General features: G+C 45.4%; 3 protein-coding genes and 1 non-coding gene across 4 annotated transcripts; 1 reads left to right on the top strand and 3 right to left on the bottom strand.

Moving 5' to 3' along the window:
• Positions 1-883: 883 nt before the first annotated feature.
• LOC136457188 (beta-fructofuranosidase, insoluble isoenzyme 4-like) lies at positions 884-5,283 on the bottom strand. Its single transcript, XM_066457231.1, has 7 exons — positions 4,973-5,283; positions 4,266-4,274; positions 3,311-4,167; positions 3,026-3,184; positions 2,676-2,917; positions 2,445-2,538; positions 884-2,294 (listed from the first exon to the last, which is right to left on the bottom strand). Exons 1-7 carry the CDS (start codon positions 5,199-5,201, stop codon positions 2,100-2,102), a joined length of 1,785 nt encoding a protein of 594 aa, XP_066313328.1. The 5' UTR covers positions 5,202-5,283; the 3' UTR covers positions 884-2,099.
• A 953-nt stretch (positions 5,284-6,236) lies between these two features.
• Positions 6,237-6,316, bottom strand: TRNAL-UAG (transfer RNA leucine (anticodon UAG)). The gene has a single exon. It is a non-coding gene; the product is annotated as a tRNA-Leu (tRNA).
• Positions 6,317-6,617: 301 nt separating this feature from the next.
• LOC136457190 (vacuolar protein sorting-associated protein 55 homolog) lies at positions 6,618-8,871 on the bottom strand. Its single transcript, XM_066457233.1, has 5 exons — positions 8,161-8,871; positions 8,028-8,079; positions 7,491-7,530; positions 7,315-7,399; positions 6,618-7,146 (listed from the first exon to the last, which is right to left on the bottom strand). Exons 1-5 carry the CDS (start codon positions 8,175-8,177, stop codon positions 6,963-6,965), a joined length of 378 nt encoding a protein of 125 aa, XP_066313330.1. The 5' UTR covers positions 8,178-8,871; the 3' UTR covers positions 6,618-6,962.
• A 173-nt stretch (positions 8,872-9,044) lies between these two features.
• On the top strand, positions 9,045-12,388 carry LOC136457189 (uncharacterized). The gene is made up of 10 exons (XM_066457232.1): positions 9,045-9,209; positions 9,304-9,375; positions 9,768-9,860; positions 9,968-10,049; positions 10,151-10,207; positions 10,544-10,608; positions 10,964-11,059; positions 11,158-11,244; positions 11,322-11,402; positions 11,473-12,388. Exons 1-10 carry the CDS (start codon positions 9,123-9,125, stop codon positions 12,163-12,165), a joined length of 1,413 nt encoding a protein of 470 aa, XP_066313329.1. The 5' UTR covers positions 9,045-9,122; the 3' UTR covers positions 12,166-12,388.
• The last annotated feature ends 3,648 nt before the right edge of the window (positions 12,389-16,036 follow it).

Genomic DNA, 16,036 nt, shown 5'->3' with positions numbered 1-16,036 from the left:
GTGTTTCCGAGTAATGGCACCAGAAACGCCGTGATGATATTTCTGAATACATGCAGAAATATTCTGCAAGCGCACGGATATATCGTTATAGCATTTCACCCGAAAATATTCAGGTATCGTTCATTTATATTTTCCCAAAGAAAGGCAGGGTGTAAAAGTCTCTAGTAAGGACATGGTCAAGATAACATGACTTAATAATAGACCAAAGTTCATAACAGAGGTAAGCCAGAATAAATATTAGATAGTGTGACACACACACTCAAGCCAATCTCAACGATAAAGATAAAAGAAAGAATAAAGAATAAAAGAATATACCTAAATTAGAGCAGACTTATCTTGTATAGCTAAGCTAAGATGAGTAGATAGTCATACAAATACATGAGTTTCTAAGGTTAGAGATTCTAAGCTAAGATGGCTTTGGTCACTATAGACTTACTTCGAGCACCAGCGTACACCTGGTCTGTCAAGCGATATCGGCCTACGGCTCTACGTCGAACCCGAACATGGGGGATTACGAGGGGCGGACAGGGCTGTCACCACCTGCCGCCTACCCCTCAACCGTGGGGCACGAGGCAAACGAAGGTAGCCTCCAGCCTAGACACCATGTCTATGCTATCGACTACTACTCTAGCGTCGGCCAGGAACATCCGTCTTTATCAGGAGTCCTCTACTAGAGCATCCGCCATGGGACGCACGAACCCACAAGAATATAATGACCAAAACTAATCTTAAAGTAGAACTCACTACCCTAATTTAGGTCTTGGTCTAAACATGTATGTTGTATGAAAGATTAAGCATAAAGTTCTATATGCTAAACTAATAACATAAGAACTTTGCTCTAATTTCATAACATAGTTGTATTGATAAAATGAGAACAAGAACATAATGGAACTCTTCATATTATTCATACCAAGTTTGTCCCTAGAAGTTCAAGCTCTCCAATGAAGCTTGCCTTGCTCTAAATACTACTAAAAGGGTACAAGAGTACAAGTATGGAGGGAGAGAGAGCTAAGTGTGGTGTGTGAGAGAGGGAGGCCTCCTCTTTTATTTATAGTCATGGAAACGTCGGTTCTAGAAAATATTCCACCGGATCCCGCATGCAACCGACGTGGGGGAGGCACCAGGAGGCGACACGTGGCGGCTGGAGGCGAGAGGCATGGAGGGCGGTGCGGCGGCAACCGCCTTCTGCATGACGGTTCCTTGTTGGGCCAGTTGCGCAGCCATGCCGGTGCTTGGCCCAGATTAGATGGGTAGGTGGGCTTTTCTCTTTATTTGCTTATTTTGCGCTTTCCTAGTTGCGCATTTTGACTCCATTTCCATGTGTTTCATGTATATGCCCTGTAAAACAATGATTCTCTAATACATGTGGAAATAGGTCAATATAAATAACATATGTGAGTAATCATGCTAGTTTATCCTTTGTTTGTATCTTAATTGGCGGTCTAATATGGTCGTTAAGGACCGCCAACAGGTATCATAGAGTAACCACACATGTCATATATTAAAGTAAATTTAGGAGTGTGCAAAAATACTTGCTGTTCTGATCAGGGCTTAAATTGCTATAATTTTTTTGTCTGAAATGAAAACCAGTTTAAGACCAATATATAATTTGGTATTTATAAGCATCATTGTACAGAGGAAATTAGTTTAACTTATCGCTGCTACTTTGCCATGGTCTGCAAGAAGATATATATGGATCCAAAGAAGACTATCTAAGTAAAGAGTGGCCAAAATTTGGCAAAGGAAACAACGGCATAGTTTTGCAAGTCTAACGGGTTATTAAAAGGGAAGAAAAAGAAGACCCAGTTTATGAGAGAAACCAGACTCAACCCATAACCATACAACCGAGGTCAAAGTCATTGGGAAAATATCTCCACTTAGCAATATATATAAATCTCTGTTTCCTTTCTTTCTAGCAGATGAATTACATAATTAACGTGAGGTCGGCGAGCTTGCGCTTTGTATTTCTTCCCCGTCCAGGGAGCTAAAGAATGAGCTTGGAAGCAGAAAAGCATGATGCCGTGAAGTAACTCATGCATTCCTCTCCTCCAGTGGTGAAAAGGCTTCGTAACTGAATAGTGTATACTAACTGTCTGTGCTTATCCCTTCTTAACATTAACTTGTGCTCTCCTCATGCTCCATGCCTTTAGGCGAGGCACTCTGACGGTTGTAGTGCCATTGTTGAAGGCATACATGCGAGTGCCGCCATCGTCGATGAGCGCCACAGGATAGACCCTAGCCATGATGCAGACCCTGCCACCTCCACCGAAGCTCTCCACCGCAGAGCGATCGATCTGCAGGGCGTGCAGAGGTATTGCTGTTACAGCTTACCCATTTCATTTCTCACTACGTGAAGAACACTGGAAACAAAGCCAGCCCCGCCCACCCCCCCCCCCCCCCCCCCCCCCCCCCCCCCCCCCCCCCCCCCCCCCAACTGAACTCACCAAAGTTCTCAAAGATATCGTCTTTTCCTTCTCGAGGTCGATCTCAAAGAAGCCTCCATAGGCTGGTGTGTACAGTTCTGATCTCAAGGACGACCTGCAAATAAAGAAGAAGAAAAACTCTACTGCTTAATTAATTGATGAAACAAAAACATGAAGACTTTTAAACGTTAAAATGTCTCAAGAATTTAGCCAAAGCTGGAGAAAAAAAGGAGGTGAAATATGTGTACTAACTTTCTCAGATCAGAGCACATAAGAACCATGTACTTCTCCTGTGATTTGTAAACTCTAAAGTGCACAGAGGTGTGCTCTTCCATGTTGTCAGATGCAAGAAGCACAAGCCCAAATGGGCCTATGCCGCCATGAACCGACTCATCTGCTTCCCGACAGTGCTTCTCAATGTCCAAGAGCCAGGAAGGGTCAAAAGGATCGGCACTTCCTATGGATGTAAGCTCGAAATCTATCTCCACATCTGCCTGTTTCAGCAAAAAAAAAAAAAATAGTGTGCTAGATTATCTACAGTTGCTATGAATGAATTCTGAAATGGAGAAACCTAAGTGTACATGAGAATGAATGAAACTAACCTGCAGAGTATCAATTTCCTTAATCTCAAACAGATCCCCTTTCTTGAGCTCCAGGCCTTGCTGGCTGACTTCTTTTCCTCGAAGTGACTCAAACTCTTCAACTGGCCATTGCAGCAGTTGCTTACTGTCTTTATCTAACCATATAGTCCTGGGGATTGCCTAATAAATGTGAAAAAAATGATTGTGCATAGTTACACTGACAAAGGCATGCATGTTGAAGCAAGGATCACTACTAATTTACTAGAAAATAGTAGGTGATGTAGTTATTAGAACTTAGAAGCTTACATGGATTCCAGCCCAACCTTTGGCAACGTCATCCGACGAACTGTCTGTCTCATTTGTCCAACCCCATATGATCCTCCTGCCTTTCTTCGAATCAAAGAACGACTTTGAAGCATAGTAATTGCCATAATCAATCCTTGACCACAGTCTTCGGTCCTCAAGAACGGAATCTGGCACAAAGGCATCACTTTTCAGATCATAAACACCAATCATGTACTTGTCACAATTGTCAAGGCTCATCTTGAGGACATGCTTGGTGCCATTCGGGATCGCCGCCGACAGGTCCAGCCCAATGTTCTTGCCCGGTAACACTGCAAAGAAATCCGGGCACTCCCACATGGTGGAGTCATTGGAAGAGTATAGTGGGTGATCCACTCTAGTCCAGTGCACAAAATCCTCACTCTTGTACAGAAGTGCAGCACTGTAGCCGTCCAGTTCAGCCCCAACTGCTATCCTCCACAGCCCATCTGGTCCGATCCAACCGGTCGTCGGATCTCTGAACTGGTTTGGGTTCAATCCTTGTCCAACTGGTTGGATCAGTGGGTTGTTGTCTGGCTTGATCCACTCCCTCAGGTATGGATCAGACAAGTTCTTGGGAAACGCAATATTTTGGACCTGACGCTTCTCCGTGTCAGCACCAGTGTATATAATGGCAGGCTGGTCACTCTTGAGGATTGTGGCTGAACCTGTCCAGCAGCCATTGATATCGCTCGGAGTCGTCCGTTCTATCGCCGGTTCAAGCCGAATCCAGTTGATGAGATCTGTTGAGACCGAGTGGCCCCAGACTATGTTACCCCAGAGAGAACCATTTGGGTTGTACTGGTAGAATTGGTGATAGATACCATTGTAGTACACTGGTCCTGAAAATTAAGGCAACAACGGTTGAGGAGCGCTTCAGCTTATACCACAGTTTGCTATGGAAGCAGTGCCATTTTGGTGTGAGAGATACATAACATACCATTTGGATCTTTTGAATTGTTGTTACATGTTTGAAACAGTCGCCGATTCATTTGGATTTTCAAGGACGAAAAAGAAAGATGATGTCAGAAACTTGTGATGAAAATATAATCAACATATATAAGACGGTACAAACAGGGAAGACCCTAGAGTCCAAAACAGCACATGGATTACATACAGATGACAAAGAAATGGATCTTTCATGTTTTCAGACAAATTTCCAGTTGGCCTGAATGGTAAGGACTCGTGCATTGCCTAACTGAAAACTTTGAGACAATACTTCAGACTATGGCAATGGAGTGCAAAAATATTCAGCAACGAATAACATCGATCCCTTTAGGCAAAATATTGCTATGACTTTACTAAAATGTAACAGCAGTGCCATATGTGAGCACCTATATATCCTGTCCTGTGCAGCATCCAGCAACAACCAACAGGACTGCACAATTAATGAGTTGCCTACCAACCTTCCTCTCTCACATATACCATGAACACAGGAAAATATATATATATACTAGCTAGGTTTAACCTCACCAGCTGGTAACTTTTATTCAGAAAGAGAAGGAAACTCAACTCTCTCCAGTTGGGCAAAAATCAGACAAACTGCCTTTTCTTGATCCAAGAAAAGCACCTCAAATCAGAAGACACACGACAACATGACAGACCAAAAGTCAACAGGTGAAAACTAGAGGGGAGACAGAGCAATACCGTTGATCCAGTTCTTGGGAGGCTGGAAGTGGTAGGCAGTCCTGTACTTGCTGCTCACGATGGAGGAGACCTTGGGAGCCTGTGGACACAGGAAGACTCTCTGCGTGGCCTGCGCGACTCCACTCCTAGTCCTGCTTCTGCTCCAAAGACCAGATTCATCGTAGGAGAAAAGGACAAGGAAGAAGAGAAGGAAGGCCCAAGGTCGGAGCCGCCTGAGGGCCATGGACATGGAGGAGGAAAGACAGAGATGGCGATGCAAGATTATGAGATGATGACTTTGTTGACTCGTCAACTTGACGAGGTGACCAGTAGTAGAGTGGAGGAGTAAACAAACAGTGTTGCTTAGGTTGGTTAAAAGAGGAGAGGAGAGGAGGGCCTCAGAATATTCAGAGGAACACACACGGCACGGTCAGTGACTTGTTTCCATTGGCTGCTGGCCTGCTGTGGCTGCTCACTTTACATCCAGAACCTCGCTTTGTGGCAATATATCAGCATGAAACTGAAAAGAGGGAACAGCTGAACATGTTCGAATTTTATCTGAATCTGCCTCATATCAAGGCTCAAAATGAAAATGTGTGTGTGTGTGTGTGTGTGTGAGTGAGAGAGAGAGAGAGAGAGAGAGAGAGAGAGAGAGAGTTGAAGCCTTGGACTTGGAGGGATCTATTTGAGCCGACACAGTAGTATATACTTAAACATCTGTTCCTTGCATTGGGCTTGGTAAAGGTTTATTGATCTGCATCTGCTATTGCTGCTAACAAGATTAATTAACAGGACCAGTCAATGGTGTCTTACGATCTCTAGCGAGCGAATCATGTTCAGCTCCTTTGATCATCAGGCCAGTCCAATCATTGATCAAATCAAGATCATCATCTTCAGTTCCTTTGTGTTTGCTGCATGCATTTGTGGCTGGCTCAACTCAACCACTGAAAATCTAGCCTCTAATTTCGCTTGATTGCGACGACCGAATAGTGGTCATATCAGAGTGAACTGGAGTGTCAGTGAGGTAATGTAACGTCGTTGTTAGTGTCCATGTCTGTGTGAAGCTGATGGATGGACTATTTATTGGCCTCGCCTCTACGTGTACGACAACAAGAGTAGGATGGTTTCACTAACAATTATTATGCCGTACACAACGGCTAATTCCTTTTTAAATTAAAAGATAAAATACTGTATTACACGTATATAGTGTATATATATATAATACTGTATTACACGTATATTGTATAGATAAAAAGGAAAATGAGCAAAAGAAAACAAAAAAAATTGACAGCTGTGGGATTTGAACCCACGCCCTTCCGGACCAGAGCCTAAATCTGGCGCCTTAGACCACTCGGCCAAACTGTCTTTGCTGTTTAAAGTTTACAGATCTGGGTATTAATAAGTTTATTTGTTGAAAGCTGCTATAACAAAGGTATAAACTTGATCTCAAATTTGAACTGATTTTTATATACCTCTGTAGTTCAGTAGTTTAGTTTCACGATGTCGATAAGAACGGAACTCATTCAACTTTGGGCACTAAAAGCAATAGTACCTACATGTATGAAACCGCAATTTCATATCCTTCGAATACGTAACTTGAGGGTTGAGGCTTGCTTCACAATTGAGTTTTTACATTTCAATCAACACCCCAAAATCAAACAACATATCCATCATCAAGATCCCATCATTTCATTCATAATAGGTTAACATCAAAGCCCGCCATAGAAGTAGCCAAGTAGGGCGTGTCCTGGTCATGTTTTACACGGATGATTCCTTCCTTCACCATAGAACATGTGACGACAAAGTCAAAGTGAAGGTAATAACATCTGCATTGCCACATGACTACAGAATCTTCACAGGCGTCTACATAAAACATCAGCTACGTACGCTCGAAATACGCTTCTTTCTACAGATCCATGTTAGCTTCCAACAGGAATTTTTCTTAGCATGGAGAGAAGCGGCCACAGGTTGGCTATTCTTCAAGTTCAGGGGGTCGTCCGTGCATGCGCATTTACCAGTCTTCATCCAGGGTAGCCCTATGGAAGCACAGCACTGTGCATACAAGGATGAAGAAGGACGTGAACTCGATGAACATAGCCCCAGTCTCGATTAGGCCAGCATGCCTCAGAATTGCTGGAATAGCGAGGCTTCCCATGGCGGACGCACCAGTCAGGAATTTTGCTGCATTCATCCACCTGAAATTATTACCACCACAGCTCATCAGTGTATCACTATGATAGCACAGGATATGAACGAAACTATCAAGTACATACTCTAAGTAATATTCTCTCAGTGGTCTATTATTTATATCTGTGAATCGTACATTTCCATAAGTAACCAAGAGCATCAAACGCTGAACTTACCCTCCACCTTCTCTGCTAGTCAAGAAGTGTGTGGATCCACCACCAAAAAACAGGCATGGCATTGGTACAAGGACGTACATGAGAGCTGCAGAAGAATCGTAAACATGTAAAAATGTCAGTAGAAAGACTATGGGAACTTTCTCATTGACTGAGGAGGGTACCGAAGTAACAATAACCTGCTAACATGGGCCACCAGTTGTTGTACAAAGCGCATGCCTGTAACCATCAAAAATAAAAACCAACCATTAATAGCATGACAAAGCAACTTACAATTTGGAATGGAGGGAGTAACAAACAATAATAGCATGACAACTTAATGCTGCCTTTTGCACGAAGTTGCTACACTTAGGACACAGTTGATGGTGTGGGGGGTGTCTACATAGTTTGTGTGCAGTGACCGCAAAGTGCTTTCTCCAGTACATTTGACTCTCACTCAGATATGATGCTTCTGCTATAACCCTGGCAAGCAACTAGTGCCTCTTTGTGCTTTTCCTTTTGTATTATGTGTATCATGCTTATACCATGAATCACAGACAAACTAATGTACATACATTGTGGGAAGAGATCAAGAGAACATGAAAACAGCTAAGTTGTCGCTTCTCAAAACTGATAATGAATACAGCACATAAGTAATGATTAATTGGTATCATAGAAAGCTTTCAGTGCTGCAATAAGAGGCTGACAGGAGCATTAAATAAGCGATCACGGCGTACCAGTATCTGCAGTAGAATACTCGTGGAGGACATGAACGCGAGTCCAGCGAGCCTGTAATGGGAGGAATTAATGGAACAAAACTTTGTGTAAACGGAAACAAAAGTTAGAAAAGATTGAGGACAATGAGCTTACACTGTAAAGAGAATCATGATCAGCAATTGAACAGCGGCATCCAGCACAAAGGTACGGAGGGCAAGTAGACAAGTAACAGATAAACAGAATTAGTAAAAGAAACTCTTGAAGCTATTTGAGGAAGAAAGGTACCTGGTAGTCTAACACAACACAGTACGAGCTAATCTGAGCACTAGATTCTAAAAATAATCTCTCTTGAAAAAAAAAATGGACTTGTCAAAACAGAAGGTGAAAATCACGACAAAAGCACTATGAGCTAACTGCGTGCATTTCACAAGGTTTTTGCAGGAATCCGATTCACAAACTGCTGCCAAGTGGCAACACAAGCTGCCCCCCTGATCCAAAATGAGCACTTGCAGTGAGACCAACCTCGATCGAACGAACAATCCAGTGCTGGCAGTGCCGCGAGCCCGGAACAACAAGGGTTACAGACTTCACCATTCCATAACTACCTCAGAGCACACCATCCATAATCTAATTGGGATCTCCGAAGCCCTGAATTGGAAGAGAACAACCGAACCCTTCCATCGGATCGGAACCGAACCCTAGCAACAACCCAATCCGCCCCGACTACATGCACGAATCGGTGTCCCAAACGACGGGAATCGAAGCGGAACTGGAGAAAAATGTTGGAATTTCGGGGGGAGAGGCCCTAGACGCACTCACCTTCGACGGTCATCGCCATCTTCGCCTTTCCTCTACAGCCAGAGCGTTGGGGAGGAGGGGACAGGGGAGACTTGAGACTTCTTCGTCCCGTTCCGTTTCATCGCTGACGAAACAGCCAACGCGTTAGCCAGTGCCATGACTGGCAGGTGGGTCCCGCTACAGGTTGGAGGCCCACCAGTAAGAGACCGTCAATGGGCAACGGCGGGCGCCGTTAGGTTATCAGAAGAGAAGAGGAGGATCAAAAGGGGGCAAACGCCATAGCGACCAATCACTTCGCGGCGGCGGCGGCGGCGACGATGGGGCGGCTGACCAAGGAGCAGGCGGCGCGCGAGGCGGGGACTAACGCCACGTCCCTCAACCTCACCCACCGCGCGCTATCCGACGTAAGTGGAGTGGAGTCTCTCACTCTCATTCGGCCCGTGCGTGCAGCTGCTCTGTTACTCACAATTCTTTGTGCTGCTGCCTCTGCATGCGCAGGTGTCGTGCCTGAGCAGTTTCAAGAACCTGGAGCGCCTCGACCTCGGCTACAACTGCCTCGTCACCCTCGAGGTACCTCTTGTTGTTATTACAACGTAAATAAACAAGTAGTGGTAAATGAGCAATGCTGCCACGCAGAGTCCTCCTAAGCTAGCTAATGAGGATTGAGGAGCACTCAAGTTAAATATGTATTCTTCATGTGGACTATTGGTGAATTCTCACTCCCGTTGCTATATCATGCTCTTATCTCTTGACCGTATTTTCTGGTCTCACAATCGCCCAGTAGTAGTAATATATAAGTTCAGACATGGACACATGGTTCAAAAGATTAGCAGCTATGCAATCGTTTTCATGGAGACATGTAGTTCATTAGTGCTTCATATTGCCTGCTACTGTTTGAACCTCAACTGGTTTGTTTATATGTGCCTATTTTTGCTTAAAATTCTTGCTTTTATGTTACCAAGGGTTTGTCCTCCTGTGCCAATTTGAAGTGGCTTTCGGTTATCGAAAACAAGCTTGTGAGCTTAAAAGGTGTTGAGGAGCTCTCAAAGCTGCAGGTGACTTGCCTCTCGGCCTGTCCCCCCATGCATTTCCATGTAGCCAAATTCAGTATTGAATCTTACCACGTTACTTTGAGTTGCCTCACTTGGGAGTTGTTTTACAGGTACTGAATGCTGGCAAGAACAAACTTACGAAAATGGATGAGGTCGCATCTTTAACAAGCCTGGGAGCATTGATTCTTAACGGTAATGGAATTGATGAATACTATAGACTGTCCATTATTCCTATTTCCCTCGTTGGTAATATACTTGATTTCACAAGAGAACCTTTGCAATTTCTAATGCAGATAACAATATTTCTTCCATCTGCAAGCTTGATCGGTTGCAGCAGTTGAATACACTTGGTATGTAAATCGAAACCGCGCACGTGTAGTAGCTTTAACTGGATTACTTTACCCTGTTGACGCATACTTACATCCTTTTCTTAAAATAAGATGATCAGCACCTTTTCCATTAAGAGATCATGATATACAACGCTGTTCACAACTTTGTTATTACAACTATAGAAATTTGCATGGTAAATAATAGTTTTTGTGCACCTGACATTTGTTTTGCTTCTCCTCCTATATTTATATTTCAATCCAATCACCTAATAAAAAAATATGTTTTCATATAGGAGCTATGAGACAATAGATAACTATGTTTCCCTTCACTTAATTGTAACATTTACTCCGCTGCAGTTCTGTCTAAGAATCCTGTTTTTACCATCGGCAATGCTTTGGTCAAGGCTAAGTCTATGAAAAAGGTATTATTCATTTCTTTATCCTTATTACATAACTATAGAAAAGAATGTGTTGTTTCTTCTGTGTGGAGCCTATTTCTAACCCCCCCCCCCCCCCCCCCCCCCCCCCCCTCTCCTTTTTTTTTGAAAGACCAGCCTTTGAAAGGATGGAATATACCCAAAGACTTAGCCTTAGATAGGAGTGTTTGGAAGACAGCCATTCACGTGCCTAAACCTTGATTGCTTCTGCTGGGTTTCAACTCTAACCTACCCCAACTTGTTTGGGACTTAAAGGCTTTGTTGTTGTTGTTGTTGTTGTAAAGACCAGCCTATTTCTAACTCTGAATGACTAATGTGTCACTGCTACTTCTTTTCATAGCTATCCTTGTCTCACTGCCAAATAGAAAATATTGGATCTTCTCTTGCCGAGTGTGTGGAACTGAAGGAACTTAGGCTTTCTCACAACAAGATCAGTGTATGATTTCATTGGTTGTCCTTTTTGCACTTTGATTGGTGTCCTAGCATAAATTTGTCTTGCACTTGATGACTGTGACTTCTGGTTTGAATCTACAGACAATCCCTTCAGATTTGGCAAAAAATGTGAAGATCTTGAACCTTGATTTGGGGAATAACTTTATTGAGAGGAGTTCAGATTTGAAGGTTTGCACCTATCACTGTTTGCTAATTAATCTGTCATGAATTTTTTTAACTGTAACAGTCACTGGTTTCGTTGCCAGGTACTTTCTGAATTGCGCTACTTGAGGAACCTTAATTTGCAGGGAAATCCTGTTTCTGAGAAAGACAGTCTTGTCAAAAAGGTGATTCCCCTGACCAACTTGATTTTTTTGTATGTACTGCAATTCTGTAGTAATTCCAGTGTTCTCTCAGGTTAAGAAATTTGTGCCAACCTTGCGCATATTGAATGCAAAGCCCCTAGAGGCCACGTCCAAGAGTGATAAGAGCTCTAGAAAAAAGAATCCTCCGAGCAAAGATAAAGACTCCATTGGGATTGATACAAAGAGGGATAAAAGGAAGAAATCTAAACAAGAGTTAAAGGGCCTTGAAGAGCTTGAAGTCCAGAGTATTTCCACAGGTGTCACCACTTTGAACCCTGGTAATAAACTTGAAGTGCGAGACGGTAAGGAAAGGAAAAAGGTGAAGAAGGAAGCTAAGACGAAGAAATCTGAAGAGCTAGACCATGCCAATAACAGTAACTTAAAGAACAAAGACGTTCAATCTTCTGCCTATGATACCAGCATGAAGGACAAAAAGGAAGCCAAGAGGAAGAAATTCGTTGACGAAGAAGATGTAGATGCCGAAGGAATTGACAATACAGAAATCTCATTTGCAGATTTAATGTTTTCCAATGTGGGCAATCCAGAGACAAAGCTAAAGGACAGCTCAACCCTGGAAGCTGCTCCTGATGGAAAATTTGTTGGAGGTCTGGTAATTGATCACACGAAGAAGAGAAAGAAATCAAAAGGTGTTGTCACCATCACTGACTCTTCAGCTCTTAAGATGTTTTCCTCAATGCCAGAGGTGGGAGCAGGAGGGCTTGGCCTGTCAGGATGGGAAGAGTAGCGCCTAGCTCCCTAGTACCATAAGTTTGCTGCCTGATGATTTCATGTAATTCCTTTTTAGAATCGCCTTGCTACAAGAACTATATAGCAATCACCATCCGGTTCTGGTCAACAGTGTTTTGGGTCACCTGCACTTGGAACATTTGAATTACCAGTGTCATGGTTTGGAATTTTCTAAGACAAAATGATGGCGAAAACCTCAATTTTATGTGAATCGAGCAGCATTTCTTCTCTTCCCATCAACTACATTTATGGGGTGTGATCTGAGGAACCAAGCCCCTCAGATGAGGTGGTGTATCTTCAGTTCAACCCATAATTTTAGTGGAATGACTACTCACGCTTGCACTAATTATAAGCAACTCCATCGATTCGAAATTATAAAACATTCTGGCTTTTCTAGATACATATATTTTGCTATTCACTTACGGAAATGATTGGACGCGGTCCGGCCGGACGCCGTGCGCCTACCCACTCCACATCGCATCTGTCGCGCTTCCCTCGCCGCTTCGCCCCATTCCGCGCCACTCGCTCCTCGCCCCCGCCGTCACGCGCCCCACCCGCACCTCTCAGCTGCTTGCTTCGGTCGCACCCCTGCTCCCTTTGGTGCGTGCCCCTGACTGGGAAACCGCTCTGGCCGCGCGCTGCTCCCTCTGGTGCGCTCCCCCCGAAAGGGCAGCCACCGGGCTAGCCGCGCCACGCCTGGGCTGACCTGTCGTTGCCGCGTCCTTCACCGCCCCCCAGCCGAACCCTGCTGTGCAGTGCTCCGTCCGGTGCTGATGGACGGAGACAGCGGCCTCAACATCCTCTACATCGACACCCTTGACGCCATGCGCATCCCCTAGTCGAAGCTCCGACCGGCGAGCTCTCCCTTCCACGGCGTGATCCCGGAAGCACAGGCGTACCCGCTCGGGCAGATCGATCTGTCTGTCATGTTTGGCGACCAAGCCAACTTCCGCTCGGAGGTGCTTACCTTCGAGGTGGTGGACTTCCCGAGGTCTTACCACGCCATCTTGGGGTGGCCATGCAACGCCAAATTCATGGCGGTGCCCAACTACACCTACCTGAAGCTGAAGATGCCAGGACCGAACAACGTCATCACTGTGGGTAGCACCTTCTCGCACGCCTTCATGTGCGACCACGAGCATTACGAGCTCGCCACTGCCGTCATCAACTCTTTCGAGCTCCCGCGGCTCGGGGAGTAGTCGACCCCAGTAGTCCCGGACTGCAACAAGTCAAACTCTCTCCGCCATGGGAAGGACCCTATACGGTGACCGAAGTGATCCGACCGGGTGTCTACCGACTGAAGGACGACAACGGCGACGTTCTCACCAACACTTGGAACATCGAACAGTTACGTCGTTTCTTCCCTTAAAAATTCGATCTTACTATTTTTTCATTCAACGTTCGCTCCCCGGCCCGAACACTTTCGGCCCGGGTCGCTCGGGGGCTCCACAAGGGTACGATACCACCTCTTTTTTACTATCATATGGTAAATACATTTTTACCCGAACGAAAGGGTAGTCCGTTTCTTTAATTATCTTACGTAACTGTGCTTCAATATTCCGACCGATCACACCCCGCCTCTACCTACGGTTACGAGCAGCTGAGCCTCGTGGGCCATGCCCGGGCTCTTAAGGTTGTAGCCTACAGGACGAACGGGCAGGTGCGAAAAAGAAAGAATAAAAACAAAGCTATACTAATGTAAAAATAAGGAGTGGACGGGACACGCTTCCTCGAACAAAGTGGTTTGTCACAAAACAAAAATCGATGTATTCATCAATACAACTGTTCACACGGGGGCTCCCCCACAAGCTTAAACTATTACATCTGCTGGCTACTTCTACTTTGGTCGGCCGCCGACATCGGCTGATGACACGACCGGTGAAGATAAAGGCTGCTCGCCCTCCGACGGGGCAATGCTCGGCTAGGATGGAGCTTTCGACCCGACCTCCACTCCATCCATAGGCTAGGTGACGTCTTCTTGATGCACGGTGATGTCTTCTTGATGCACGCCTTCAGCCACGCTCGCACGGTGAGCCTCCATCACCCACTATGCGGAGACATGCTTGGCCACCAAACTGTGTGTGTGGCAGCAAGCTTTCCCCGATCATATAGATGGCGTCCGCGCTCCAGTCGTTGGTGTACCCTCTACAGATAGCGGCAAAGTTCCGGTCCAGGCATCTTTCGGTGGTAGGCACCAAGTACCGCAACAAGTTCATAAGTTCATGAGCATCATCCAAGAGCATTTACTGCCACCAGGCATAACCACCACCTCAAGGGCCCCGCTCGGTTCCGCTCCCTCGACTTCGGCGAGCGCAACGGGTACCTCAAGGGCGACACCTGGATCCGTGAGTCCGTCTCGCCCGATCCCTCCCCTGCCTCGGCTACGCCCGATGCCTAGGTCCATGAGTCTGTCTTGCCCGATCCCTTGGTTGCGCCCGACGCCTAGATCCACGACTCTATCTCACCCGATCCCTCATTTGCCTCGGCTGCGCCCGACGCCTGGGTCGCCTGATCCCTGGATCCTCGACTCTGACTCACTGTCGATGTTTGACCACCGATAGCCTACCACGGGGGTCCCCGAGGCAGTATGTTCGGGCTTCAGCGTATGCGGAACTCGATGGTGAACGCAAGAGACAGTCGATTTATCCTGGTTCAGGCCCTCAACTATGGTCGAGTAACAGCCCTACGTCCAGCCGGCGTTAGCCTCTGCGTTGGATTGATTATGAAGTGTCGTACAATTGTTGTTCTGTTATCTCCCAGGAGCCCTGTCCTCCTTTATATAGTCAGGAGGCCAGAGTCCTAGTCGGTTTACAATGAGAGATCCTAGTAGGATTACTGAATAGTACTACTACTAAGATCACATGGGAAGAATCCTAGTTGGACTAGATCTTCTCTCTCCCTTGCGGGGTATCCTGTGGGTCCCGCATCGACAAGCCCCCGAGCACTTCATGGTTGAGCTCTGAAAGTCTCGTTTTGCTTCTTCAGGTCTTGTTGAGTAGGAACAAACATCATCCGAGTGCTTTCTGGAGTGAAACCTTGTAGCGCTTCTTGGGATCTTTGAGTGGTGAGTGCTTTTTGAAGAAAAAGTACATCCATCTGGTTGTAGCCCCCGAGCCTCTTGCTATTTGGAACAAGGAGCTGGAGGATCTTGTCTTGAAGTTGCTCTGATTGTTCGTTGAAGTCTTTTGGTGACGTGCGCTTTTTCGAAGAAAAAGTGCACTCACTGAGTGTAGCCCCCGAGCCTCTTGCTATTTGGAACAAAAAGTTGGAGGGTCTTGAATCTTTATGTTGTTTGTAAATTTATGTTCTGAAGTAGTCTCCGAGACTTGGATTATGTCATCATCCGAGTAGTTTTGCGGCATCTTTCTGAAGTAGCCCTTTAGTCTTGGATTAAACCATCATCCGAGTAGTTTCGCAGCATGCAACCTCCGAGCGTATATCCGTGTTGTTTTGTTCAGGAAAAACTCGGATGCGAGGTCTTGGCGTATTCTTTGATAGTCTGCTGTTGTCAGATGTAGTTGTATGGTGGTGGTTGAGTGTAAATGCCTTTTGTTCACGGGTTGTACTGTGCTGGTATATTCTTCCGAATATGCTCGTCTTCGAGTACTGTTCCCTCTTGCCTGAGTCTTCCATTATTGAGTCCTATCTTTTCACTGTGTCCTTTGTTAGGCTTATTTCGTTGGTACTCCTAGTCCATGTGCGCCGCTCCTTTGATCTATAAATACTGTCCCGGAGTGCTTGTTTTCATCCATTGGACATTCTGTTGAAACCTTCGTGGTCATGAACATGGTAGTTTGTGAAGTAGAGCAGCCCCCGGGCATATTTTGTAGTTCCTGTGTGTCTTGTCGTAGCTGGAGGAAGTCTTGTGA

This window comes from Miscanthus floridulus, chromosome 6 (assembly GCF_019320115.1).
Source record: "Miscanthus floridulus cultivar M001 chromosome 6, ASM1932011v1, whole genome shotgun sequence".
Classification (NCBI taxonomy): domain Eukaryota; kingdom Viridiplantae; phylum Streptophyta; class Magnoliopsida; order Poales; family Poaceae; genus Miscanthus; species Miscanthus floridulus.
Note: the sequence above shows the minus strand (reverse complement) of the source record. Positions and strands in the feature narration are given on the sequence as shown.